The following is a 27,545-nucleotide window of genomic DNA, read 5'->3' as shown; positions in this document are numbered from 1 at the left end:
GCATGCCTAAATGTCATCATTGCAGCACTTTGCCCACACTGAATGTCTGTGCAGGACCATCTGTATCCAGGGATTTCTCTCATTCTGCCTCTTCTGACTGTGGTTTGCTTCTAGTCTCAGTGAACTCCGGGCCCTGTATGGATGGAAACAGAAGTGGTAGAAAGTCAATGGCTGGCTGGATCCATTTCCCTCTTTTTTTTGCATCAGGACATTGTTGCCTCTTTCAGCAGATCCCTCTTCCCAAGGACAGGTGTCGTCTTGGCTGCCCCATGCTTGGACAGAGGAAATCGGCCAGTTTTCTGTGGCCTAACTCACGGAGAACTGTGGAGCTAAATCTGTATGGAGTCTGGATCCGTTAATTCAAATTACAGAGTACTCCGTTGCAAGAAGCTGAAACAAGCCATGTCACAGAAATTTATCACTTGGGTGGGATTTATAATCTCTATGAATTAATACACATCCAAAGAAGATGGTGTGTATCCCAGAGCTTTTTACAAGATACCTATCTGAGTGTCCATATGACCAGGATCTTTAAATCTGTGGAAGAAAACTCTTCAAGTTAGTTTGCTTGCAAATATGAATTAATATAATCTTTATCTTCCAGAAGGAACATCTGGTGGAAAGGATAAAAGTTTAGGTCTTGTTTTCTCCTGAAAGTTCCCCTGAACTTCCCATGTTGGCCTCCCAGTCTTTTTCTATCTATTTTCTCACAGTTTCCTTCTCAGTTTCCAGTCCCTCCAAATCTAGTCCAAAGGGTAAGGGGTTTTCCCTTTGAAAACTGCTCTGACAGCTAATGCTCCATTTTGTGAACAACATGCACACAGATGCCAGTGCTGCAGTTTACAATTTTCCCTACATACCATTGTTTAATGTCACCTATTAAAAACTTCAGGGGAGAAGCTACGGCTTTATACTTTATTCAGTTGGTGTGAAAGGGAAAGTAGGCATTTGCTAAACAGCAGAGACCCAAGCCAAGGGTTATGCAGTGCTGATGCAGCCAGACAATTCTGGTGGTCCCAGGCACTGAGGGCTGGTTGCAAGGCATCCTGCACCATTTTGTCTGATACCAGAGATTGCATTTAGGAGCAGATTTATTTAGCATTACAGATGCAGTCTTGGTAGTTAAATCTACATGCTTTATCTGGCCTTCAAAGAAGCAAGCAGGTTTGTGAAGTAAGAATTCCCTTTACAAATACACATGAAAGACTGTCACTTTTTCCTGTGTCCATTAATTTTGTTCTATCTTATAATTTCTACTGATTTGTCCAGTATAGCCATCAGCCTTATCGCACTGTAGTTCCCTTGATTTCCCCATAGGCCCTTCTAATACCATGGGATTACATTAGTCACCTGGCAGTCCTGTGATATCCAAATGGATTTTTAAGTAGGAGCTTCCACACCACGTTTGGAAGCTTAGCAACTTCATCGCTGAGTTCCTCTGGATTTTTGGACATCTGTATTTGAGGACTAAAAAGGAAAGAGGTCTTTGCAATGAGACTGCTAACCTGATGACAAGAGTGTGAAATCAGCTTCATCATGGGAAGAGGACTTAAGCCCAGAAGTGACAGAGGAATAGCTGCAAATGAAGGAATTTTTCAAGGGAGAAGGGGAACATGGTCAGAATCATGGAGATATGGTGGGATAGTGTGCACTACTGGAACATAGTCATGGGAGGGTACGGACTGTTTAGGAAGAATAGACAGGGAAGATGAGGAGTGCTCCTTGATTGTGCAAAGCCCCAGTGTGAAACTGTAGATATCGCAATAGAGACAGGATGAAAATGAGGACTGTTGTGATGGGGTCTGTTATAGACCACCCGGCCAAGACAAAGTAGTGAAAGAGGTTTTCTACAACTAGTAGAAAGGCACAGGTCTCCTCTGCCTTAGGGAGGGTTTCAGCCATGTGGACATCTGCTGGGAGGGCAACAGCACGGGGCAAGCAATGCCAGAAGTTCTTAGACTGTGCTAATGACAATATCCTAATGTAAATACTGGATGGGCAATGCCGAGTACTGGAAGCAGGGATGAACTAGTGATAAATATAATCCCAGATGGCAGCTCAGGCTGCAGCAATTGCCTGTATTCAGGGAACTGAATTGTATTCAGGGGAATTCATTGTATTCAGGGAACTGCTAGTTAGAACACCCTTGGCAGCAGCTGTGAAAGACAAGACTGCTCAGGAGAGATGGTTAGGGTTTAAAGGAAAATTATTGAGACCTCAGGAAAAAACTACCTTGTTCTGCAGGAAGACTAGGAATTTCATCTTAGCTAAGCAGCAAACTTCTTGATGAACTAAAACACAAAAGTATATAAGAGGTGAAGGCAAGGACTGGCAATAAAATAGGAATATAACACATTGCTTGGGCACTTAGGGACGTTAAGGATAACAGTTCTGCATGGATGATGCAGAAGGGAGTTCAGAGAAAATATGTCTACTGCTGAATGTGGGAGTCCATCTAGTGAGAGATGATACAGAAGGCACTTAAGTATACAGCACCTTTTCTGCATCAGTCTTCATAGGCAAAGCTTGTCCCCAGGCATCTTCATCTTCCAACAGAGTTTGAGAAGGAAAAGAATAACCAACAGTGGGCAAGTCCTAACCTACTACTTAGTGAAGCTGGAATTACTAAGAGAAGCTGAATGTATTCATATCCATGGGGCTGGGTGTGACTCATCAAAGGATGCTGAAGGAGTTCACCCATATAATTGCAAGGCCTATGTTTATTACTGATGAAAAATGATGACACACAGGGAAGGTCCCATATGACTGGAAAAAGGCTAATGTTATGCCCATCTTTAAAAAAGGCAGGAAGAAGGATCAGTGAAACTATAAGCTGCTCAGTTTTACTTTAGTTATTTGAAAGATCATGGAATATGTCCTCTTGGTATTTATTGCTAAGGATGTGAAGGACAAGAAGATAATCGAGAGCAGCCAACATGTATTTACCAGGGAAAGTAATCATGCTTGACCAACCTGATTGGTTTCTATGATGAAGTGACTGTTGCCTTTTATCAGTTCTTTTCTGATAATTAGCATGCCTTTGCCCTGGACCTCTACTATGGTATCATTAAGTGGTCTTCGGTCTACTAAAACTGAACTTCTTCCCTTTGATTCTTTATTTCTATGTGCTTTATAAACACAATCATACTGGATTTTTGGGGCTATTTTAATTCCTCCAAGGATGTCATAGTACATGTATTGCCATAGGTCAATTCTTAAACAGTTTTATTTTCAACTATGTCCACAAACCAGGTAAGTCAACACTGCTTTTCCTTCACAACCTAACTAGTGGTTTCATGAAGCACTCCCTGACAGTGTCCACAAATACAGTTTTGGTACCACAACCCAAAATAACATTTGGCCATTCTGTATGGAGTAGTTGTGGTCTTCTATTGGGTTACATTCATTGCTCTAGCAGTCCGGTAGTCCTCTCTTAATTGCAGTTGGTGTTACTGTCCTGAGAGGCCAGCTGTTAAGAAAGGAGGAGAGACTTGGTGAAGGGCTTGAAGCAGGAAACTTGAGGGACTTGAATTTCTTGAACAGTATGAGCATGGAGAAATACTAACACAGGACTTCAGTGCTGGACATGGCAAGAGCAGGAAGGAATTCAGCTTCACAATTTCCACCTCTCTTGAGTGCAATCTGTTCGGTATGAGTCTACTGTTCAACCAAAAAGGAAGACAAGGCCATTGTCAGTTTATGTTCCCAATAACTGAATGCCTCATCTTTCTCCAAGGATCTGTGAGTGGCAGCTGAATATACAGGGAAATTTGGCAGGCCTCTATTCCTATATGAAGAATTATTTTGTGACGGTTGCACCATCAAACCAGATATTAAATGCCCTGCATATTACTGTATTGCACTAGACAAGGATTCAAAATTACCACACTAGTCCTCTGGTAAAGGGCAGCTCTTCTTCCTAATCCATGTGAAAACATTAGCCTTCTGAAATATTCAACCATCCCCGTAACTTGTGTAGTGAGCTCAGGGGTGAGCTCTGGGTTTGGATTCCAGTGTGGGGCCCAAAATGTGGGTGCTGCAGTGCCAGAGCACTCTTGGAAGGGGCTCCTACAGCACAGGGCATTGTCTGATACTGTATTGAGGAGACAGATGAACTATTCTATAAGCAGCTGGGAGAAGCCTCACGATTGCTAGCCCTTGTTCTTGTGGGGGACTTCAACCTGCCGGATGTCTGCTGGAAATACAATACAGCAGAGAGGAAACAGTCCAGGAGGTTCCTGGAGCGTGTGGCAGATAACTTCCTGACGCAGCTGGTGAGTGAGCCAACGAGGGAAGGTGCCCTGCTGGACCTCTTGTTCACCAACAGAGATGGACTTGTGAGCGATGTGATGGTTGGAGGCTGTCTTGGGCAGAGCGATCATGAAATGATAGAGTTTTTGATACGTGGAAAAGCGGCGAGGGGGGTCGGCAAAACTGCCACCTTAGACTTCCGGAGGGCGGACTTCAGCCTGTTTAGGAGACTGGTCGAGAGAGTCCCCTGGGAGGCAGCTCTTATGGGCAAAGGGGTCCAGGAAGGCTGGACATTCTTTAAGGAGGAAGTCCTAAAGGCACAAGAGCGGGCTGTCCCCAGGTGCCGAAAGACGAGTCGGCGGGGAAGAAGACCGGCCTGGCTGACTAGAGAGCTCTGGCTCGAACTGAGGAGAAAGAGGAGAGTCTATGACCTCTGGAAGAAGGGGCGGGCAACTCAGGAGGACTACAAAGGTGTAGCGAGGCTGTGCAGGGAGAAGACTAGAAGGGCCAAAGCTGAGTTAGAGCTCAGTCTGGCTGCTGCTATAAAAGACAACAAAAAACACTTCTTCAAATACATTAGCAGCAAAAGGAGAGGTAAGGAGAATCTCCAGCCCCTAGTAGATGGGGGAGGAAACACAGTGACCAAGGATGAGGAAAAGGCTGAGGTACTTAATGCCTTCTTTGCCTCAGTCTTTATTAGCAGGGCCAAATGTTCTATGGGTACCCAGCCCCTGGAGTTGGAAGATAGGGATGGGGACCAGACTGGAGCCCCCATTATCCAGGGGGAAATGGTGAGTGACCTGCTGCACCACTTAGACACTCACAAGTCTATGGGGCCTGATGAGATCCACCCGAGAGTGTTGAAGGAGCTGGCAGATGTGCTCACCAAGCCCCTTTCCATCATTTACCAGCAGTCCTGGCTAACTGGGGAAGTCCCTGCTGACTGGAGATTAGCGAATGTGACACCCATCTTCAAGAAGGGCCGGAAGGAGGACCCGGGGAACTACAGGCCTGTTAGCCTGACCTCGGTGCCGGGGAAGCTGATGGAGCAGATCATCCTGAGTGCTATCACACGGCATGTAGAGAATAACCAAGGGATCAAGCCCAGCCAGCATGGGTTCAGGAAAGGCAGGTCCTGCTTGACCAACCTGATCTCCTTCTATGACAAGGTGACCCGCCTAGTGGATGAGGGAAAGGCTGTGGATGGTGTCTATCTAGACTTCAGTAAAGCCTTTGACACGGTTTCCCACGGCATTCTCCTGGAGAAACTGGCTGCTCATGGCTTGGACGGGTGTACTCTTCGCTGGGTAAAGAACTGGCTGGACGGCCGGGCCCAAAGAGTGGTGGTGAATGGAGTTTACTCCGGTTGGCGGCCGGTCACAAGCGGTGTTCCCCAGGGCTCGGTGTTGGGGCCAGTTCTGTTTAACATCTTTATCAATGATCTGGACGAAGGGATCGAGTGTACTCTCAGTAAGTTTGCAGATGACACCAAGTTGTGTGGGAGTGTTGATCTGCTGGAGGGTAGGCAGGCTCTGCAGAGGGACCTGGACAGGCTGGATCAATGGGCTGGGGTGAATTGTATGAGGTTTAACAAGGCCAAGTGCAAGGTCCTGCACTTGGGCCACAGCAACCCCATGCAACGCTACAGGCTTGGGGAAGAGTGGCTGGAAAGCTGCCTGGCAGAGAAGGACCTGGGGGTGTTTGTTGACAGCCGCCTGAATATGAGCCAGCAGTGTGCCCAGGCGGCCAAGAAGGCCAATGGCATCCTGGCTTGTATCAAAAATAGCGTGGCCAGCAGGACTAGGGAAGTGATCGTGCCCCTGTACTCGGCACTGGTGAGGCCGCACCTCGAATACTGTGTTCAGTTTTGGGCCTCTCACTACAAGAGGGATATTGAGGTACTGGAGCGTGTACAGAGAAGGGCAACGAAGCTGGTGAAGGGTCTGGAGCAGAAGTCTTATGAGGAGCGGCTGAGGGAGCTGGGACTGTTTAGCCTGGAGAAAAGGAGGCTGAGGGGAGACCACATCGCTCTCTACAACTACCTGAAAGGAGGTTGTAGAGAGGTGGGGGTCGGTCTCTTCTCCCAGGTAACAAGTGATAGGACAAGAGGAAATGGCCTCAAGTTGCGCCAGGGGAGGTTTAGACTGGATATTAGGAAATTTTTCTTCACCGAGAGGGTTATCAAGCATTGGAACAGACTGCCCAGGGAAGTGGTTGAGTTGCCATCCCTGGAGGTATTTAAAGGACGTTTGGATGAGGTACTTAGAGACATGGTGTAGTGGTGGTTTTTGGCAGAGTTAGGTTTATGGTTGGACTCGATGATCTTAAAGGTCTTTTCCAACCTATATGATTCTGTGATTCTGTGATTCTGTGTATATTACACTGGACCCCAGACATTGTTTTTCTAACCTCTTCCCTGTGCTATTCACTGAGATATTTTAATGATTGAAATGCAAATGACCAGGAGAAGAATGTGTTTAGATCTGGAGGATCTGAAGAAGTTTAAGTGATTACACCCTTTCCTAAAATTAGATCAGTTAGTCTCTTGGACTACCAGCAAATCTCCTTTTCCCATACCATCAGCATTACACAAGACTGCCTGCTACCTCTAATGCAGTACAGGCAGTACTGTGTTGTTAGATTTTTCTGGGACTGTGAACATGTAAATATGCATATTTTGATGGCACAGCAGTGCTAGACTGAGGATTTATCAGAATACATAGTATCTGGAACTATATGCTGAGGTGATATATGTGATTGTGTGTACAAGCACAGCAGGGTAAGGCATGCTGTTTTGGGGAGCTGTAGGTAGGGAGGGGCTATGGGAGCCTCTGGAACTTCAGATTTGACAGGGGGAACTGGTTATTTATGCAGACAATAATAGGAGCAAGCATATGTCAAATGCAAGTAAAAAGTGTAAGAGAGTGAACAGTGAGAAAGCAGAGTTTCTTGGGGAATCACTTTTTAAATGAAATATGGACAAAACCATATATTATCTATGCATGCACAAGTATATATTTTAATTTGATACTTCAAAAGTCAGCTCAGGAATCTATTCAAGAGCTCCATTTCCAAGTAGCGTCTCCCATTACTTGGGTTCAGGCTTCCAACTCACTGTATTTCAAACCCTGTCAGCTATTGAAAGTGTCCTATACAGAAAGCTCAGCTGTAATACATTTTGACTTTCTGCTTTTTAGAAAATATCACTGAAAAGTGGCTCTTAACAGCAATTATTTGCTGATTTTTGACATGCAAAAAGGAATATTCCTGTTCCTCTCAATGCACGTGTTCCTAAAGCATCATAGATGTTATCACCCCCATTGCGTGACTGAAAAGTTGTGGTATAAACATACCAGGGAAACTACCATGGGTCAAGCAGCAAATCACTGAGAAAGCCAGCAACAGGAACCATAAGTCCCTGCATCCAAGTTCTCTAAGTGCCTTGAGTAGTCTAGATTCTCTCCTTAACACTCTTGACAAATTATTTATAGATGTATTCACATAGTCAGTAAGATATAAAAATGTTCTAATTATATCATTCAAATCAAATGACAATTATGCCCTTAGTTTGCCAGACAATGCTTTGCCAAAGAAGGTTTGCCAGAAATGTTTTGACCGAAGAAAGGGGGAGCATCCGCAGCATCTGCAGATGAGACACTATAAAATCTCCCAGGGACAAGTCTGGCCTGTCTCCACGGAAGGCTTCAAGGTAAGTGCATGAATTTTGTGAACTTGAAGAAAGAGGACAATGTCCTTGCAATATCCCATTCCATTTCTCCTGCCTCTGGCAACCATTTCCATGAGGGAGTGCCCATGTAAACAAAAATTTTCAATATAATTTCAATGCATGTCTGTATCTTCAATCTACAAATTGTCTCTGGAATCCCGTGCAGCAATAGAAAACAACTGCCATTCCTATTTTACAGGGTTGGTGAGTTTCCAGGATACAAGCATTTCTCCAAAGGTAACACCCTGAATAATGCATTCCTAGACTACAGTCTAAGATAGGGCTTTTATACAGCTGCATGAGTTCTCTTCGTAAATCCTCTTATATTTCTGCTGACTTTTGCTTAGGCTAGACTGTTGAAAATAGGGAAGATCTAAAAAGTGAAGTAATTTTTCATTTTTAGCACACAAGGTAATACTTTTAACAAGAAAGTACTCTCTTGAAGATGCATCAGTCATAATTAAGGACCAGAACAGAGAGTGATTTTCTCTGGCTGTAAATTCTTTTATGTGAATACCTCAAATCTGGTCAGAATTCATCAAGGTGAGTTACCAAACTGTAGTCAATATTCAGAAGATGTTCAATTTACTGTTACGAGGCCTATGTGTTTTAGAAGACTAAGTCTCACTCTTGAGTGGGACTTGGGTACTTTTGAGATCAAATCAAAGTGGATTTCAGTGGTTGCTTCTAAGAGATTTTCTGGGAGACTAGCTAGCAATGTATTAGCTAAAGAGCAAGGAGTTTTCTCACTGATACAGATTATATTATTCTTCTCATCCACAACCTTTTTTTCCCCACCAGACACCTCTGCTGACGTGCTTTCAGTAAAGTGCAGACATGGCCTCTGGAGACTCTGAGATGGCCGTCTTTGGGGAGGCGGCTCCCTATCTCCGAAAATCAGAGAAGGAAAGAATTGCGGCCCAGAACAAGCCTTTTGATGCCAAGACATCCGTCTTTGTGGCTCATCCTAAGGAATCCTTTGTGAAAGGAACAATCCAGAGCAAAGAATCAGGGAAGGTCACTGTCAAGTCTGAAGCAGGAGAAGTGAGTGAAAAACAAGGCTGAAGGACACCATTTGATTCCCACTCTGAGCTCTTAGCTGACATGCATGGATCTTTTGTTTCCTTGGCAGACCCTGACTGTGAAGGAAGATCAGGTCTTCCCCATGAACCCTCCCAAGTACGATAAAATCGAGGACATGGCCATGATGACCCACCTCCATGAACCCGCTGTGCTGTACAACCTCAAAGAGCGTTATGCAGCCTGGATGATCTACGTAAGTACCAGCAGCAGTCTTCCTTTGGGCAGCTAGGAGGAACTGCTCTGCCAGGCTAAGTGGAAGCCAACGTGCTGTCTCCCTTCCTCACAGACCTACTCGGGTCTCTTCTGCGTCACTGTCAACCCCTACAAGTGGCTGCCGGTGTACAACCCGGAGGTGGTGTTGGCCTACCGAGGCAAGAAGCGCCAGGAGGCCCCTCCACACATCTTCTCCATCTCTGACAATGCTTATCAGTTCATGCTGACTGGTGAGTTGCCTGACTTCCTTTGAACTGCTCTTGCAATGAGCTATCTGTAGAGGGAAATGTAGGGTATTCTCTGGAAATATGGTGCAACACTTAAAATATTGTGTGCGTGAAGTTAATGGAATTAACTGTAATGGTTTGTGTGAGCTGAGTCTCTGTTCCCATTAGAATAAATAAAGACCTGGACTTAATGAAAATAATCTAGAAGGAGTAAATTCACTGAAAAGAAGACAACTATTTTCTGTAGACTTTACTGACTGTAATGGGATCTTACATATATGCATAGATTTATGTATCTTAATCACTAAACTAGTCTCAGCTGGAAAGTACAGAGTACACTAATAACACACATACCATATAAATGATGTGTATATAATTCATTCAAATTTGCAAGCATCAGTGTAAAACAAAGTAAACAAGTAAAACAGAATATCTCTGCATTGAACAGGTACGTAAACTTCACTTGATTATTATGCAAATGGCATTCATGATGGAAAAGACGACTAGGTGGTCTAAAGTACATACAGCCTTTAATGATCTATGTAACCCCTACGCTGATCTATGCAACTGTAAATCAATTACACCTTACAGTGAAAAGTAAACCTCAGAAAACATTGTCAAGGAAAAAATAAAACTCTTAGCATTTAAATTGAGTGGATTTTATAAAGTTCTTTCTGATTTTTCCTCTTCCTTCCACCTCTTATTTTCTCTTCCCTATGTGTGCATTAAAATCAAAGATGTGCAGGATTTTAGATTTTCTTTTCCTGTTCTTTTGTTACAAACTGGGAAATAGATCCAGAATAGAAAAATGAAAAATTAACCTTGTCTATGTATGATCTCAGGAACACATAACTTCTGTATATTTAGGGGTTCAAAAAAAAAAAGAGATGAAAAATAGTGAAAGAGGTTGGTCAGACGTTTCTGTTGTTCATGACGCCTCCAAATTTCCATAAGATTACTCAGGAAAATTTTAGCTTCATGCTGTCAAAGCCAAACCTCAATATTTTTGTTATGTGTACTTACCTAATAATAGAGAAATAAGAAGCCTGATGAGAAGACAATATCTTGAAAGGCATAAGCCTACAAAAGCTACTCTGAATTGATGTCTTTACTGATCCAGTTGATAATACCTGAAGTACTGCTGGGAGCAGCAAAAGTACACATGAGAATTCTCAGGGCTTTTCACTGTTTTCTGTCCCTCCATCTTCTGGAAGCTTCCGTTCATATTTTTCTCCTAGTTTTTGAGTTCTCTGTTATTCATGAGCACTAAGAAAAGCTTTCTTATCTCTGTCTTTCCACAGATCGTGAGAACCAGTCAATCCTGATCACGTATGTACACTCCCTACTCAGGTCCCTGTGGGGCTGCCCGGTGCCAGGGAACCTCCTGCCTGACCACACGCTCTCTGTCTCTCTCTTTGGTTTGACAGTGGAGAATCCGGTGCAGGGAAGACTGTGAACACAAAGCGTGTCATCCAGTACTTTGCAACAATTGCAGCGAGTGGGGAGAAGAAGAAGGAAGAGCAGCAGTCAGGCAAAATGCAGGTGAGTCAGGAAGAAAAGACTGAACGCTTGACATGTAATTGCCATGGCAACTAAACACTGTAACTGAATACTTATCATCCTGCAGGGAACGCTTGAGGATCAAATCATCAGCGCTAACCCACTGCTGGAGGCCTTTGGAAACGCCAAGACTGTGAGGAATGACAACTCCTCACGCTTTGTAAGTTGTTGCTTTAGACAAAATCCCTCCTCATTATAACAGTAGTGATGGGCTAGTGGTGTTCTCACATAAGGAGATGGCAATGAAATGCATCCAGGCTGAAATGCTTCTTTTTCCCCTTAACAGGGCAAATTCATCAGAATCCACTTTGGGGCCACAGGCAAACTGGCTTCTGCCGACATTGAAACTTGTAAGAGACTCTCCTGGCCTGATCCCATTCCTTCTAACCCTCCCCAGTTCTTGTGCTAACTCTGTCCTACTGTCCTTGCCAGATCTGCTGGAGAAGTCCAGAGTCACTTTCCAGCTCAAGGCAGAAAGAAGCTACCACATATTTTATCAGATCACCTCCAACAAGAAGCCAGAGCTAATTGGTAGGAAGATCACTAACTTTTTGAAGGAAGATCACTAACTTTTTGAAGGAAGATCACTGAGCAATAGCTCATTGTGTCATCTGGAAAGCCAAAGTAAGCTTGTTTTTTCCCTTTTATTGCTTTCAGACATGCTCCTCATTACCACCAACCCTTATGATTTTCACTTTGTGAGTCAAGGTGAAATCACTGTTCCAAGCATTAATGACCAGGAGGAACTGATGGCTACAGATGTAAGTAACTTACCAAACACATCATCTGGTGGATACGAGCCCTGGTATGTATATATTTACTTTACTTTTTCTGTTGCCAGAGTGCCATTGACATCCTGGGCTTCACTGCTGATGAAAAGACTGCCATCTACAAGCTGACAGGGGCTGTCATGCACTACGGGAACTTGAAGTTTAAGCAGAAACAACGAGAGGAGCAGGCAGAGCCAGATGGCACAGAAGGTATCAGCAGATTAGGCAGACTTTCCAAAAGAGATTGTCTTGGTCAGCAAAAGAAGGACTTAGGCAGATTTCAGACTTTAAATATGCAAAAGGGTAAAATAAAAAAATACTGTTCAATGGCTAGGTGACAGTTGAGACATGTATCTCATCTAATGATACGTATAATTTTATTCTGTGACTATTTAATAAATAAGAGATCTGGTATACATTGCCAGGAAGCCAGGAGGCATGGATGTAAATTCCTGTAACATTGTTAGTCATACTTTTGTTGGAATACACCTTGCAATCTCTGCTGCATTGTGGAGTAGTGAAGTGGTTCAGCCCTAACAGGATGGGAGACCGTGCTCCTATTCACCCTCACCTATTGGGGGGAACTCTGATGTGAGACGAGTGTTTGGTTAGTCTCTGTCACAGCAGGAAGTACAATCCATGCCTCCAGCTCTCTGAGTGATGAATCCTCTTGCTATACGACTAGAAAGAAAGTGTGAAGTCCCATAGTCATGCCTGAAAAAGGATGAAAGCAATGAGTTCTCCTGAAGAACATTTGTAGAAACTGAAGCTCAGAAAGTGTTGTAGACTCTGAATTCTGAAGATAACTGAGAAATTAGCTTTGTAGCTTTGACTCGCATATTTTTGTGCAACTCTGTAACAGTGAACACTGCTGTTACTTTTGAGACAGTCCCTCAAGGACCAAATTTTAGGAATTGTCCAGTATTTCTCTCTCACTTTTCTGGTGTTTAGTGGCTGACAAGGCTGCCTACCTGATGGGTCTGAACTCAGCTGACCTGCTCAAGGCCCTCTGCTACCCCCGAGTCAAGGTGGGGAATGAATATGTGACCAAGGGTCAAACTGTGCAGCAGGTAGGAAAAATGTGGTAACCTGGAACATGCTTTGATGGTTCCCATTGATTCTCCTTTGCTGTGTATAGTAACCTCCAAACATTTCTCCTTGCTTCAGGTGAACAATGCAGTGGGTGCCCTGGCAAAAGCTGTCTATGAGAAGATGTTCTTGTGGATGGTTTTTCGTATCAACCAACAGCTGGATACCAAGCAGCCCAGACAGTACTTCATTGGTGTCCTGGACATTGCTGGCTTTGAGATCTTTGATGTAAGGAACAGTTTTCCTAGCATTTTCATAGAAGGGCAATTGAGAGTAAAGGGAATTTTGAGACATATTTTTAATAGAAATTAGTGTCCTCCTACATTTATTTGCAGGGCTTTTGGAATCACCTTTTTTAATCCTGAAAAAAAAAAAAAAGAAAACGAATTTCATAATTACGCTGAATTTGAAACCTTCTTTCTTTTCTAAATGCAAAGCCTATCCTAGAGAGATAGCATAGGAAAACAGCCCAGGAAGAGGCCTTGTATTTAAAGTATCACCCATGATGAATTAGGATTGCACAAGAAAACACCTTGCTATTATTGCTGAACCTTGAAAATGTTGTGTGTCTTTTTATGTCTGGCAGTTCAACAGCTTTGAGCAGCTGTGCATCAACTTCACCAATGAGAAACTGCAACAGTTCTTCAACCACCACATGTTCGTGCTGGAGCAGGAGGAGTACAAGAAGGAAGGAATTGAATGGACATTCATTGACTTTGGGATGGACCTGGCTGCCTGCATTGAGCTCATTGAGAAGGTATCCTTCCTGTTCAAGTGTATTATATGTTGGATCTTCCATACTTGCCAAGAGACATACTTAAGAAGCATGTGAGAATATTCTGGCTTTTTCAAATATATACCCTGTGGCAACAGGGTGGAAGTGTTTTTGGAGATCATACTCAGATATCAGGACTTTTGGTGAGAGTATTCATTTCCAGATTACAAAATGAAGTTATATAAAAGACTGTCATGTGCTGTAAGTACCTATCAGTAAAGAAGTTTTATGGAGAGGATAGTATTATGCAATGTCGTATTTGTAATTTTTTCATCAACAAAGGCATTTACATAAGTTCAAATGAAACAGCAACACTGAAAAAAGTTGAGTCTTAGTTAATTTTCTCTGACTTATTGGCATGGAATGCACGGGAACAGCTTTCTCATCTGACTCCAGGAACTTTCCAACCAAGGGATGTCTCCTTTCTAATCTGTTTCCCCCTCTTGTAATATCTTCCAGCCTATGGGCATCTTCTCCATCCTGGAAGAGGAGTGCATGTTCCCCAAGGCAACTGACACCTCTTTCAAGAACAAGCTCTATGACCAGCATCTGGGCAAGTCCAGCAACTTCCAGAAGCCCAAGCCTGCCAAAGGCAAGGCTGAGGCCCACTTCTCTCTGGTGCACTATGCTGGCACAGTGGACTACAACATCTCTGGCTGGCTTGAGAAGAACAAAGACCCCCTGAATGAAACTGTCATTGGGTTGTACCAGAAATCATCTGTGAAGACACTGGCTTTACTCTTTGCCAGCTATGGTGGAGCAGATGCAGGTCAGCTCTGTGAAAACTGTAATTTCAGTGTGGGTCAATGTTGACATAGAATTAAAGCAGTAAACACCAAACATTTCAAGTTGTTTTGTGTTCTGTAGTCTCCAATATGCAACAGCCATATTTTAATACTTTTTTTCTTTTCTTCCATATGCAGAGGCTGGTGGTGGCAAAAAGGGTGGCAAGAAGAAGGGTTCTTCTTTCCAGACTGTCTCAGCTCTTTTCCGGGTACAGTACTGCATTTCTTATCTCTTTGTAATATGAAGAAAGGAGGCAAGCTAATATTAAATTTGAAAGGGCTATTTTGCATTGCTGTAATGGTGGTTTTCCAGGATCAATTAAAATCAGGTTTTCCAGGATCAATTTCAATATTGCTAATATGTCATTTTCAAAAATAAGCATTCAGTCTTTAAAGATCATGAAAATCTAATCCTTTTTTTTGTTTGCTTGTTTGGAGATGCTGTTATTCAGATCTTTATATTTTTATGTCTTTGGGCCAGACTAGAACTGTAATTTTAGCATTGCTGCATTTCTGTGAGGTTGATATGTTGAGGAATAGAGAATCTCCTTATAAACAAACTTATTAATGTAAGCAGATTGACTAGAAGGCGGAACATGAAAAACCTAAAAGTTAATTACTTTGTCTTAAAGTGTGAAATTGTATTCCACTGGATCAATAGCAACATGGTAGTATTTCAGTCTTTAAAAATGCGTTTCAATATCTTCAAATAGAAGAAATACTTGGTTTCTGTGGCTTTACCTAAGTGTTCTGAAACCCAACTAATTCTGAGAAGTCATAAAGTCATTGCCATGGGCTTGATGCATCGAACACTGGACATAGGAAATTCACATTACTAACTGGTCCCTCTAGGAGAACCTAAACAAGCTGATGACCAATCTACGGAGCACTCACCCCCATTTTGTCCGTTGCATCATCCCAAATGAAACAAAAACACCTGGTAAGATGCTTAAGCAGAAAGAGAGCTTCCTCTGATACATTCATTCCCCTCTGCACTGGAAACTGTGGTATTCATTTATGCTCGGAATTGCTAGGTGCCATGGAGCATGAACTGGTACTTCACCAGCTGCGGTGTAACGGCGTGCTGGAAGGCATCAGAATTTGCAGGAAAGGTTTCCCCAGCAGAGTTCTCTATGCTGACTTCAAACAGAGGTAAGAGCACGGCACTTCTCAACATCATTAAAAGCAATGTTGGTTCATTCATATAGCTTCATTCAGGCTGGACTCTGTTGTCAAAAATAGCTATATATGAGCTGGTGGGGTTCAGTAGCTAGAGTGTGCTGGTTGGGAAAAAACAGCCTTATCTTCCTCTTTCTCTTTTCACAGATACAAGGTGCTTAATGCCAGTGCTATCCCAGAGGGACAGTTCATTGATAGCAAGAAGGCTTCTGAGAAGCTTCTTGGGTCAATCGATGTGGACCACACGCAGTACAAATTTGGCCACACCAAGGTACAAACCCTCCTTGACTCACTCACTGTGTGCCTGTGCTTTGCTCTACCTGACAGTGATGTGTGGCAACGTTCCCTTTCTCCAGGTGTTCTTCAAAGCTGGGCTGCTGGGACTCCTGGAGGAGATGAGGGATGAGAAGCTGGCACAGCTCATCACTCGCACACAGGCCAGGTGCAGGGGCTTCCTGATGAGAGTGGAGTACCAGAGAATGGTGGAGAGGAGGTAGACATTCCTCATCTTCACTTAAAGTCACTGTACTTGGGGGAGAGTGTTGGCACTCATCATACTGAAAATATTCAATGTACATTTTAATTATGCTTCAGGGAGTCCATCTTCTGCATCCAGTACAACATTCGTGCATTCATGAATGTCAAGCACTGGCCCTGGATGAAGCTGTTCTTCAAGATCAAGCCCTTGCTGAAGAGTGCAGAATCTGAGAAGGAGATGGCCAACATGAAGGAAGAGTTTGAGAAGACCAAGGAGGAGCTTGCAAAGTCTGAGGCAAAGAGGAAGGAGTTGGAGGAGAAAATGGTGGCCCTGGTGCAGGAGAAAAATGATCTGCAGCTCCAAGTGCAGGCTGTGAGTTTATCACCATTAATTTATCTCTCAGAAAAGGAGTCTATACATTCAGACTGTTCTTTATGAAGCAGAAGGTCAGAGTATAGAAGACCAGAAGTCAGATATTTGTTGAATTATCCTTCATGTGTATGTAAAATTGAGGAAACAATTGTCTGGCAGTGGCATGATGAGCACTCTGACAGCCACTACAAAGAGGCAGGGAGCTCCAGGTGGGAGTCAGTGCTCTTGCTTTTAGAGGAAGAAGGCAGATATAGCTAGCCAAGATGAAATACTCAGAGCAGTTTTGCCTGAAGCCCCAACTCCCTCTGAGCGTGTGAGTCCTGCAGGGGGTATCTCTGTCTCACCAGGATGTAGAACAATGAATTCATTTTGGAGCGTAAATGCAAGCCAGAGTTGAAAGCGGTACTTGTGAATTCAGGTGCAGGAAAAGCCATCCACCCTTTGCTTCATAACTAGTGGTTAATCATTCACTCAGTAATTGGGAAATACAGCTTCAAATGTCTCCTTAGTCTAAGAATATATAGACATAGAGTTCCTGTTTCTGAGAAAAAGTCACCATCCAGTGGAGGTTTCTTCTTCCCTGAGTTGTTAATTACACAAAAGAGCTCTGTATGCTCTAGACTTAACTGGTATGAATCAAGGTCATAAACAAAATTTATAATGAAACAAAATTTTCATTTTTTTTGAACCTTGTAGTTTTTTGCATCTCTAATCTGGATTTTCTGTGGTAGTTCCACTACAAACAACATCCTGTGGTGGTAGAATCATTAACATTTAAGATTCAGAGGTCTGGCTAAGAAGTTATCTTTATTAAAAGAGCATTCCTTCCCACTAAAAGACATCTTTCCATAATGTACTTGTGTTGGGGTCCCCAGTCTGGGGGGCACAATTTAGAACACGTCAGACAGAAGTTTTATTAACTGTAAACAGAGTGAGAACATTTGGACAGCATCTCCCCCTCTGCTCCCCTGTTCTCTGTCAAGTGATTGCAGAGACCCAGCCTATATACTGTATCAGAAAAAAAGAAAGTGGTGAGGAAAAACAATCGTTTCAATGTTAACAAAGTCAGGTATCCATCCTTGGGAGGGATGTTCTATTTAAATAGCTTGCTAACTGCAACAATTCTAAGGAATCAAACAGTAAAGAACATGACAATATGGAGAGACTGACTCTTGGTGGAGCTTGTAGGAGTGGCACACCTGGTATTATCTTAGCTCAGAAGTGGGGAGTTGGAAATAATCATGGACTGGTGCTTTTAGTTGAAAGGAATATTCTTTTAGGAAAGATAAATTCATAGCCAGACCTCTCAATCTTAAATATTAATAATTTTACGACCAGAATCCTACGAACCTTGTAGACACACAGCACTTCACAAAATAAAATATTGCTTAAAAATATACAGAAAAGTACTTGATATTCAAATGTCACCTTACAAAGTCATCTTAATCTACTCATTAAATTATTTAAATTACCAACTAAAAATGGAACACTACTTAATTACACAGTTATTTGAACATTCCCACAGAAAATTCGAACTCCTTGTTACCTGTTTTACCTAGTATACAGAGAAAAATAAACATCCCATTGGGCTTTCTTATAAGATATTTGCTTTCAAATTCATTTGGGACAAACCAAATTCATTATACCAAAAGCCTACCAAAGAGTAAGATGATGTGGTGATCAACTGCAACCAGCATATGCCACTCCAGACACAGTATGGAAGGATGACATGCAGGTAGCTGATTTACAAGCGTAAGACCCCACTTCCAGAAGCAGCAGTATTAATACATTTAGGGCGAGAGTAATGTTTTTTCTATTAAATTATTGTTGAGGCTACCAGAGCCCTTACTCCAACGCAATAATAGGTTCAGAAGGATTCAGTTACAAAAGGAAAGATATTGAATACCGTGTTTGTGAAGAGAAATGTATCCAAGCCCTTTCTCCTCTAGGTAAATGAGAAATTCTCACACCTACCACATATGTGAGACATTTTTAGGAGAGAGAAAAAAGTTTAGGAATCAATATTGTTTGAGAAGCTGTATAATGCATCCCAGGGAAAAAAAAAGCAAGATTGAAGTTGCTTGAGGAGAGGCCAACTTCAGGCCACTTTTTAACACACACTTACATAGAAAAGTTCAGAAAACAAACAAGAAAATATATGTCTCCCCACCAGGAAGCAGATAGCTTGGCTGATGCTGAGGAAAGATGTGACCAGCTCATCAAAACCAAAATCCAGCTGGAAGCTAAAGTTAAAGAGGTGACTGAAAGGGCTGAGGATGAGGAGGAAATTAATGCTGAGCTGACAGCCAAGAAAAGGAAACTGGAGGATGAATGTTCAGAGCTGAAGAAAGATATTGATGACCTTGAGTTAACACTGGCCAAGGTTGAGAAGGAAAAACATGCCACTGAAAACAAGGTATGAGGCAGAAGATGTCACTCTCACTCCAGAAAAGACCTCTGTTTTGTTATACAGTATAAAGTTTTAAACAACATTTTTTATCTGCACTTGCTCCCTTCTTCTCAAAGGTAAAAAACCTCACAGAGGAGATGGCAGCCCTGGATGAGACCATTGTGAAGCTGACAAAAGAGAAGAAAGCCCTCCAAGAGGCCCATCAGCAGACGCTGGATGACCTGCAGGCAGAAGAGGACAAAGTCAATACTCTGACCAAAGCTAAAACCAAGCTGGAGCAGCAAGTGGACGATGTAAGCACAGAGGCATACATCAAGAAAAGGACAGGGATGGAGTTAGACGTGGCTGGTAGAGCACTGATGGTCTTGTTCTTTATAGCTGGAAGGGTCCCTAGAGCAAGAGAAGAAGCTGCGCATGGACCTTGAGAGAGCTAAGCGGAAACTCGAAGGAGACCTGAAGCTGGCTCATGACAGCATAATGGATTTGGAAAACGATAAGCAGCAGCTGGATGAGAAACTGAAGAAGTAAGTGTGGCTGTGGGGCACCTGAGTGCCGGGCTGGTGTACTTGTCTTTTTTCTTTGCGCTCTAACACCATTTGCTTTGTGCAAAGGAAAGACTTTGAAATCAACCAAATCCAGAGCAAAATCGAGGATGAGCAAGCCCTGGGCATGCAATTACAGAAGAAGATCAAGGAGCTGCAGGCAAGTCTCTCTTCCTTCTCTTCTGCCCTTCAGAAAGACATGAGGTAGGAGGAGGGCATGGGTGTGAAGGGTCCCTAACGTTCTGCAGGCTCGTATTGAGGAACTGGAGGAGGAAATAGAGGCAGAGCGAACCTCTCGGGCAAAAGCAGAGAAGCATCGGGCTGACCTCTCGAGGGAGCTAGAGGAGATCAGCGAGCGCCTGGAAGAAGCAGGAGGGGCTACTGCAGCTCAGATCGATATGAACAAGAAGCGTGAGGCAGAATTCCAGAAGATGCGTCGTGACCTCGAAGAGGCCACACTGCAGCACGAAGCCACGGCTGCCACCCTGCGGAAGAAGCACGCTGACAGCACAGCCGAGCTTGGGGAGCAGATTGACAACCTGCAACGAGTGAAGCAGAAGCTGGAGAAGGAGAAGAGTGAGCTGAAGATGGAGATTGACGACTTGGCCAGTAACATGGATTCTGTCTCCAAAGCCAAGGTACAGACTTTCTGTCAGGTTACTGCCCTATGATACATGGCCTGATACATGATTTTGAAACTTCTGATTACATTTTGCTGTCACACACAGTTGGGTTGTTTTTCATCATGAGAACAACCTGCTAGAATTTAGTGATAGTCCTCTTTCCTTACATATATTTGACATATAGGCAAACCTGGAGAAAATGTGTCGCACTCTGGAAGACCAGCTAAGTGAGATTAAGACAAAAGAAGAGGAGCATCAACGCATGATCAATGACCTCAATACTCAAAGGGCTCGTCTGCAGACAGAAGCAGGTAACACACCCCCCACCCCTCTGGAATGGGAGAACCTGTAACCAATGATGACAAGAAAGAGAGTGATGTTTTATTTAAATTGGTCTATACTCTGTAAGCTGGTATACAGTGCTTTAAGGACATATTGGTTTAGTATTCCTTTTTAAATTACAGTCTATCTGTAAAATTTCTCAGGTGAATATTCACGCCAGGTGGAAGAAAAAGATGCTTTGATATCTCAGCTATCCAGAGGCAAACAGGCATTTACTCAACAGATCGAGGAACTAAAGAGACATTTAGAGGAAGAAATAAAGGTAAAGGTACTTCCTGTAGGGGGTTTGACTTTGGATTCAGATTCCATTGTCTTTCAGGATATTTCCTACTCTCACATAAAATCAGAATATATTAGCCATGTCATTTTAATTTGGGAGCTCTCAAACTAGATGGACAATTTTGCCACCTTCCTCTGTAGTGTGGGAAGAAAAGTTGCATAGGGCACTGCCTCCAGCCTGGATACTGAGACAGGGAAGGACAACTTTATGTCTTTATTTGGATTGATGATGGCATATAAGAAAAGGTTGAAATATATCTAAAAAACTATGTTTCTTATTCTACTTTTCCATAATGGAAGCTGAAACTTTAGAACACATTTAAAAGCATTCAACAATTCCCAGCTTTATAGTTTTCATTTAGAGTTTACCCATCGTCTCTCCTAAGGTAACATTCTAGATTCTGATGAATGAAGTGATAAGAAGCTGCTCAGAATATGGAATCAATGTACCTTTTTTCCGTGGGCTGACTTTGTCAGATTCAAAGAGTTTTCAACAACTTTCCCTAAGTTAACATTCTGTTGTCTCACAGGCAATTCATTGTCCCAATCCCATGTCTCCCCAGGCCAAGAATGCCCTGGCCCATGGCTTGCAGTCTGCTCGCCATGACTGTGACTTGCTCCGGGAACAATATGAGGAGGAGCAGGAAGCCAAGGGGGAGCTGCAGCGTGCCCTGTCCAAGGCCAACAGCGAAGTGGCCCAGTGGAGAACCAAATATGAGACGGACGCTATTCAGCGCACAGAGGAGCTGGAGGAGGCCAAGTACGTGGTGAAAGGATGTGAAGAAGCCAGGGGGGACTGAAAATTCAAAGGCAACATTTGAATAGACACATTAAGATATTCTGAGGAATAAGTAATGGATTTGCTTTAGGAAAGGGTAACAGAAAGTGGGAATCTTTATCCTATAGGTTTAGACAAAGGTGAAAACGAAGGCTAGGAACACCATAAATTAAGCCCTTCACTCTGTGTGGCTGCAGACTTCAAAATGATTAAGCATGCTCTTGTAGAAAGCACACTGGTTCCTCTGCGCTAACTGTGAGCTGTGCTTACATCTCCCAGGAAGAAGCTGGCCCAGCGCCTGCAGGATGCAGAGGAACATGTTGAAGCTGTCAATGCCAAATGTGCTTCCCTGGAAAAGACAAAGCAGAGGCTGCAGAATGAAGTGGAGGACCTGATGATTGACGTGGAGCGATCAAATGCTGCCTGCGCTGCTCTGGATAAGAAGCAGAAGAACTTTGACAAGGTCTTTTGGGCTCCAGACCTGGGGCTCCTGGGCAGAGCATTCCTTCCTGATTGCCATGTCCATACTCACACCCAGTTCCTCTTCAGATCCTGGCAGAATGGAAGCAGAAGTATGAGGAAACACAGGCTGAGCTGGAAGCCTCCCAGAAAGAGTCTCGCTCTCTCAGCACAGAGCTGTTTAAGATGAAGAATGCCTATGAGGAGTCCTTGGACCACCTGGAAACGCTGAAGCGTGAGAACAAGAACTTGCAGCGTAAGTCCCTGGCCCTCTGCTGCTGGCAGGGCTTTCTCGCTATCCCCCTCTACGCACCGCTCCACATGGGTCTGTGCCTGCAGGTCGGCAAAGGTGCCTTTTACCTTGTTGTGGCAGGGTCCTTCCCATTCTGCTCTGTGCCTGACCATGCCGTTGGTCTTTGTTCCCACAGAGGAGATTTCCGACCTCACGGAGCAGATTGCCGAGGGAGGAAAGGCGATTCATGAGCTGGAGAAAATCAAGAAGCAGATTGAGCAGGAGAAATCTGAAATCCAGGCTGCCTTGGAGGAAGCTGAGGTACATGCCCATAATCCCTGGTGTCTGCACTAAAAATGTAAGCAATGTGGAAATATGGCTAACAACTTCTTGGTCCCCCTGTGTTCTGGCTGGGGAGTGCAGCCAGCTGAGATTTCCTGAAATATTCTGTAATTTCCTAGAAAGCAAGCAGTAGCTTTATCGATGTTACAAATCATAGAATCATAGAATCATTAAGGTTGGAAAAGACCTCTAAAATCATCTAGTCTAACAGTCACCCCAGCACCTCCATGCCTACTAAACCATGTCCAAAAAATGTTTGTGTCCAATTGTGCAGGCCTCCCTAGAACACGAAGAGGGGAAGATCCTGCGCCTCCAGCTTGAGCTCAACCAGGTGAAGTCTGAGATTGACAGGAAGATAGCAGAGAAAGATGAGGAGATCGACCAGATGAAGAGAAACCACCTCCGAGTCATTGAGTCCTTGCAGAGCAGCCTAGACGCTGAGATCAGGAGCAGGAATGAAGCCCTGCGGCTGAAGAAGAAGATGGAGGGAGACCTGAATGAAATGGAGATCCAGCTGAGCCATGCCAACCGTGTGGCTGCAGAGGCACAAAAGAACCTGAGAAACACACAGGCAGTGCTCAAGGTCTGTTCAGCAAAGCTACAGAAAGAGAAAAGGCTTCCCTGGCATTTTTGGCACTGAAGCACACACTTCTGCCTTGCAATTTCTCTTGTCTCTTGTACAGGATACCCAGATACACTTGGACGATGCTCTCAGGACACAGGAAGACCTGAAGGAGCAGGTGGCCATGGTGGAGCGCAGAGCAAACCTGCTGCAGGCTGAAGTTGAGGAGCTACGGGCAGCCCTGGAGCAGACGGAGCGGTCAAGGAAACTGGCTGAGCAGGAGCTTCTGGATGCCACTGAACGTGTGCAGCTCCTCCATACCCAGGTAAGGGGGTGGTGCAAGATCAGTTGTGTTGACACTTAACAAACACAGAGGGCTGCTATATACCAGAGGATAAGGAGTACTAGAATGGCCTCTAGTGCTATCCACAAGGAAAGGCACGCTCAGCGCCCATCACCTGAGCCCACCACTGACGTTTTGTAAACAACCATTTTAAAAAGAATTCCAGATTTTGAATTGCAAGCTTGTAGAGTAAAGACTTGGCTCAGGCTGAAGGCTTGGTATTGCAGGCCTCAGAATACAAGTCTTGCAATCTCTCTTTGCCCAGAACACCAGCCTGATCAACACCAAGAAGAAGCTGGAAACAGACATTGCCCAAATTCAGGGTGAAATGGAGGATACGATCCAGGAAGCCCGCAATGCTGAAGAGAAGGCCAAGAAGGCCATCACGGATGTGAGTCAGGGGCTCCTTTCACTGTGGAAGATAAGTGCCTTCTCCCCAGACTGTGTCCAGCCCCAAAATGGCTTTGACCCTTTGCTCTCCTCAGGCAGCCATGATGGCAGAAGAGCTGAAGAAGGAGCAGGACACCAGCGCCCACCTGGAGAGGATGAAGAAGAACCTGGACCAGACGGTGAAGGACCTGCAGCACCGTCTGGATGAAGCCGAGCAGTTGGCACTGAAGGGAGGCAAGAAGCAAATCCAGAAGCTGGAGGCCAGAGTGCGTAGGGCTGGTAGTTGCGCCCCTGCAAGCATGTCACGTAAGTAACCCCCATGGAAGCTCCAAAGATGGGCTTCTCATTGCAGGTGCGGGAGCTGGAAGGGGAGGTTGATGCTGAGCAGAAGCGCAGCGCTGAAGCCGTGAAGGGTGTGCGCAAGTACGAGAGGAGGGTGAAGGAGCTGACCTACCAGGTAAGGCAGGAGGCCTCCTTGGGCCGACACACCCTCTCGCAGGAAGTAAAAATCTTTGCACTTGATAGCCAAGGGGAATTGCTAACTCCCATGGAGGGGAAACCAGTAATTCATTCTCTTTCCTGTTTGCCAACCATTCTAGTCTGAGGAAGACCGGAAGAATATTCTCAGGCTGCAGGATCTGGTGGACAAGCTGCAAATGAAGGTGAAATCCTACAAGAGACAAGCTGAGGAGGCTGTGAGTATTGCTTGTAGTGGTAAACAAACATCACTTTCTGAGGAGGAACAGAAATCATATGGGAAATGAATGAGTTTTTGGGAAAGCATAGAAAGTGGTGAACAATGCTGGACTTCAAGTGCAGGGAAAGAAAGGTCAGTCATCTGGGAATAGTTTAGTGTGTGCCTACAAGAAAGTCCTCCTTGTAAAGCTTGCAAGGAGTGGTTCCCCATGAGAAATTTAACGGTTCTAGGAACATAATCCTGAGAGTATGGTTGACATTGCTTTCTATTGGCCACACTCCTGTCAGGAATAAAAGGCATGTCGTGCAATCTTTTTTTCACAGGAGGACAGACTGACAGACATGGCTCACAAGCAGCCTCTCAGCTGCTAAATTTTTGAGTCCGGATCCTTCCTGCATAGGCCAGTATAGACAGGTTTTGCTGTCCTATGATGAGGGAATGATTTGTGAGAGGGACGTGGTAGGGTTCTAACTGACTCACCTCCTCAGAGTTCTTCAGCTTGTATCAGAGAGTGCAGACCTAGGACACTGAGCCAGAACGGGAGACAGTGATGATTAGCTCGTGTGCTGAACTGGAAATAAGTTTCAATTTCTTCTGCAAAGCAACGTTCTTCATAAGACAAAGTGATGAGATATGTGACTGCAGACAGCGGCTGGAAGAGGAGGGTGGATTGTGGGTGGTGTTGTATGGCTACGGAAGAAGGAGGAGATGGGCAGTCACCTGACAGTGCTGTCACAGCAGACATGGAGAAAGAAGGAGAAGCTATACTCACCTAGTGGGGATTGGCAGGAGGGGGCAGGAACTTCCTCCCTGAGGATACCATAGAAATTCACCTTTGGGGAGTATACATGTTCTTTCTTGGTGCTGCTGCTCTTTCTTAGCCCTAACCTTTGAGTGTAAAGAGTAAGAAACTGCAGCCCAAACAGCTTTTTCTCAACAGCTAAAAACAGAGACTGCTGTGCTGTCCATCCCGCTTTGCACATTCCAGAGGGCAGAACTGCGATAACAACTCAAAAGATGTTTTAGTTGGTTTTGATGGGATACTCTAAACAAGGCATGATGAGGAGGTCTGGGTGAGGCTTCTGGGACATCGGTGGTAGGTGGGAGATAGGAGGTCTGTGCTTTCCTCTGGGAAACAGCTACAGCCCTGCAAGGCCGAGGCGCAGGAGGCGTGGAACCCCTGCCCTGGGCTCCTCACCACCGCCTCCCTCTCCCCGCACAGGAGGAGCTGTCCAATGTCAACCTCTCCAAGTTCCGCAAGATCCAGCACGAGCTGGAGGAAGCCGAGGAGCGGGCTGACATTGCAGAGTCACAGGTCAACAAGCTCCGGGTGAAGAGCCGGGAGTTTCACAGCAAAAAGATAGGAGAGGAAGAGTGAGGCTGTCATGAAGCAGCAAAGTGACCTGAGGGATGCACAAAATGTGAACCTCTTGGTCACTTTCTTCTGCAATGAGTCTTTGTACCCACCTCCATGTCTAGAGAATAAAGACCGTAGATTCCTTTGCATACACACTATGAGCAGTGCCTTCTTTGGTTTTTTTTTTTTTTTTCTGATCAAGCTTGGGATATTGTGTTGCAGAACAAGTTTTCTTACTTTTCCTGGCTGGGGGAAGGGAGAAGCTCATGCAAACTCTGGACTGAGGACCCGCAAACTTAGAGGCTGGCCATTCCTGTGGAGACTACTGGTAGTCCAGCCTGTGCACTCTTCCATCTCCAGCAGCTCCTTGCTTTGCTCCTGCCCTCACATAGTCTTAATGCTTCTCCCATTGTCCTTTCAGCACAGCTTACTTCCCATGTGAGGGGCAAGAGAGGGTGATCCCTTTCCTTTTTCCTTTCCCTACTTTTGTTTGTGATCCTGGCAGTCACAAAGCCTACACATCAGTCTCTGAGTAAGTCATCAGAAGTCAGTACACTGCACCATGAAGAGCCGCCAGTTCCTTGGCTGAGACGATTTTCGGCACACAGAGCACTGTTACGACACATCGATAGTGCCCCTAAGTTGTGCCATCTCTTTCACCTTAGATTCCCTCAGCTGCTGCCACCACCTGGTCCTAGTTTCTCTGCAGCGGACAAAACGCTGAGCCCTGCCTGGGGCCACGTGCTGGAAGGACTGCCCCTCAGGGCCCATTTCTCGCACACTGCGTGACACCAACACACCTCCTCAACACATCACCTTGAAGGTCAGCCTTGTCACCTCTTGCACAACAGGCTGCACGTGGCATTGCCTCAGGCAAGAGAAAAGAAGAAAACGGATGGGTGTACCCCTCCATTCCTTCCTCATGTACCTGTACCTCGGTTTTGGCCTACCTGCAGGCTCAACAGACAATATATTTTTGGGAAGAAGGGAAAGGGATGAGGGAGGAAGGGAAGGGGGAAATTGTCAAACACTTTCTCCTTCATTCAGACCCTGATCTGAACAGCAGAGGCACAGTGGGCACGTACAACTGCGAAGTCTCACGTGCTCTGTCAGCCGTCTCAGCTGGATTATTCCAATGCGTTAAGCCTTGCCTCTAGTTTGGGTGAAAGACACATGGACAGTGCCAAGGTATGTTGAAGACAAGCCCACAGATGTCTGCCTAAGCTGATGTTTTCATAGAACCGACAGCTCTCGGCTTCCAAGTAACTTCCGTCCCTTATTTTCAGGGAGACCGCACAGCCTTGGAGGATTTTCTCAGAAACCTCAAAGACTGCAGGGCAGCGTGTATAGTGAATGAAACACAGGTTAGCAGTAACTGAGGGCTATGAAGTTCATTTGGGAATCCTTTCAGCAATATCAACTTATGCGATTGTACCCACTGTTGCAGCACTGCCTGTCTGAAGCATTCACTGCCAGTTACCCAGCTGATGCCAGGCTGCAGGATCCCTTGATGCAGACCAAAGTGGAGTGAATGAGAAACACATTAGCAGCAGCTGAGGAGTAAGGTGCAGCTGGCACTAAAAGGAAACAAGAAGCAGACTCAGGAGCAGAGGCCAGGGTATGTGTTGATGTTGAAAGCTTGTGATACTCCACAGCTTCCACCTCTGCCTCTTGTGCAAG

The 27,545-nt window shown here is 44.6% G+C and overlaps 1 protein-coding gene and 1 long non-coding RNA gene across 3 annotated transcripts in view; one reads left to right on the top strand and one right to left on the bottom strand.

The window, feature by feature from the left end:
* Nucleotides 1–27,545, bottom strand: part of LOC142417875 (uncharacterized) — a 35,356-nt gene continuing 7,811 nt past the window's right edge. The window contains exon 4 of one of the 2 annotated variants that reach the window (XR_012778142.1): nucleotides 1–133. This is a non-coding gene — a long non-coding RNA (uncharacterized LOC142417875). Of the gene's footprint in view, nucleotides 134–13,219; nucleotides 13,282–27,545 lie in introns of those variants that run through there. The other variant, XR_012778143.1, reaches the window with a different exon arrangement.
* On the top strand, nucleotides 8,801–26,017 carry LOC142417870 (myosin heavy chain, skeletal muscle, adult-like). The gene is made up of 38 exons (XM_075518991.1): nucleotides 8,801–9,022; nucleotides 9,111–9,254; nucleotides 9,348–9,504; nucleotides 10,803–10,830; nucleotides 10,929–11,043; nucleotides 11,129–11,221; nucleotides 11,348–11,411; nucleotides 11,494–11,592; nucleotides 11,719–11,822; nucleotides 11,903–12,041; nucleotides 12,783–12,901; nucleotides 12,999–13,148; nucleotides 13,507–13,677; nucleotides 14,155–14,464; nucleotides 14,619–14,689; nucleotides 15,333–15,420; nucleotides 15,515–15,632; nucleotides 15,807–15,930; nucleotides 16,016–16,152; nucleotides 16,254–16,509; nucleotides 18,683–18,925; nucleotides 19,036–19,212; nucleotides 19,298–19,443; nucleotides 19,531–19,621; nucleotides 19,710–20,099; nucleotides 20,269–20,395; nucleotides 20,570–20,688; nucleotides 21,269–21,465; nucleotides 21,763–21,946; nucleotides 22,033–22,198; nucleotides 22,371–22,495; nucleotides 22,791–23,099; nucleotides 23,200–23,403; nucleotides 23,687–23,812; nucleotides 23,907–24,077; nucleotides 24,164–24,268; nucleotides 24,411–24,506; nucleotides 25,731–26,017. Exons 1-38 carry the CDS (start codon nucleotides 8,816–8,818, stop codon nucleotides 25,884–25,886), a joined length of 5,826 nt encoding a protein of 1,941 aa, XP_075375106.1. The 5' UTR covers nucleotides 8,801–8,815; the 3' UTR covers nucleotides 25,887–26,017.

The sequence above is a fragment of the Mycteria americana genome, chromosome 16 (genome assembly GCF_035582795.1).
Source record: "Mycteria americana isolate JAX WOST 10 ecotype Jacksonville Zoo and Gardens chromosome 16, USCA_MyAme_1.0, whole genome shotgun sequence".
Classification (NCBI taxonomy): Eukaryota; Metazoa; Chordata; class Aves; order Ciconiiformes; family Ciconiidae; genus Mycteria; species Mycteria americana.
The sequence above is the reverse complement of the archived record's forward strand: the minus strand, read 5'-3'. Positions and strand labels throughout refer to the sequence as shown.

What these genes read in the sequence shown, in the direction of transcription:
- LOC142417870 (XM_075518991.1), top strand. Translation starts at nt 8,816, where the DNA reads ATGGCCTCTGGAGACTCTGAGATGGCCGTCTTTGGGGAGGCGGCTCCC. An exon ending in TCAAGTCTGAAGCAGGAGAA is followed by an intron (nt 9,023 to 9,110) that starts GTGAGTGAAAAA and finishes TTTCCTTGGCAG; the next exon opens with ACCCTGACTGTGAAGGAAGA. An exon ending in CAAGAAGCCAGAGCTAATTG is followed by an intron (nt 11,593 to 11,718) that starts GTAGGAAGATCA and finishes TATTGCTTTCAG; the next exon opens with ACATGCTCCTCATTACCACC.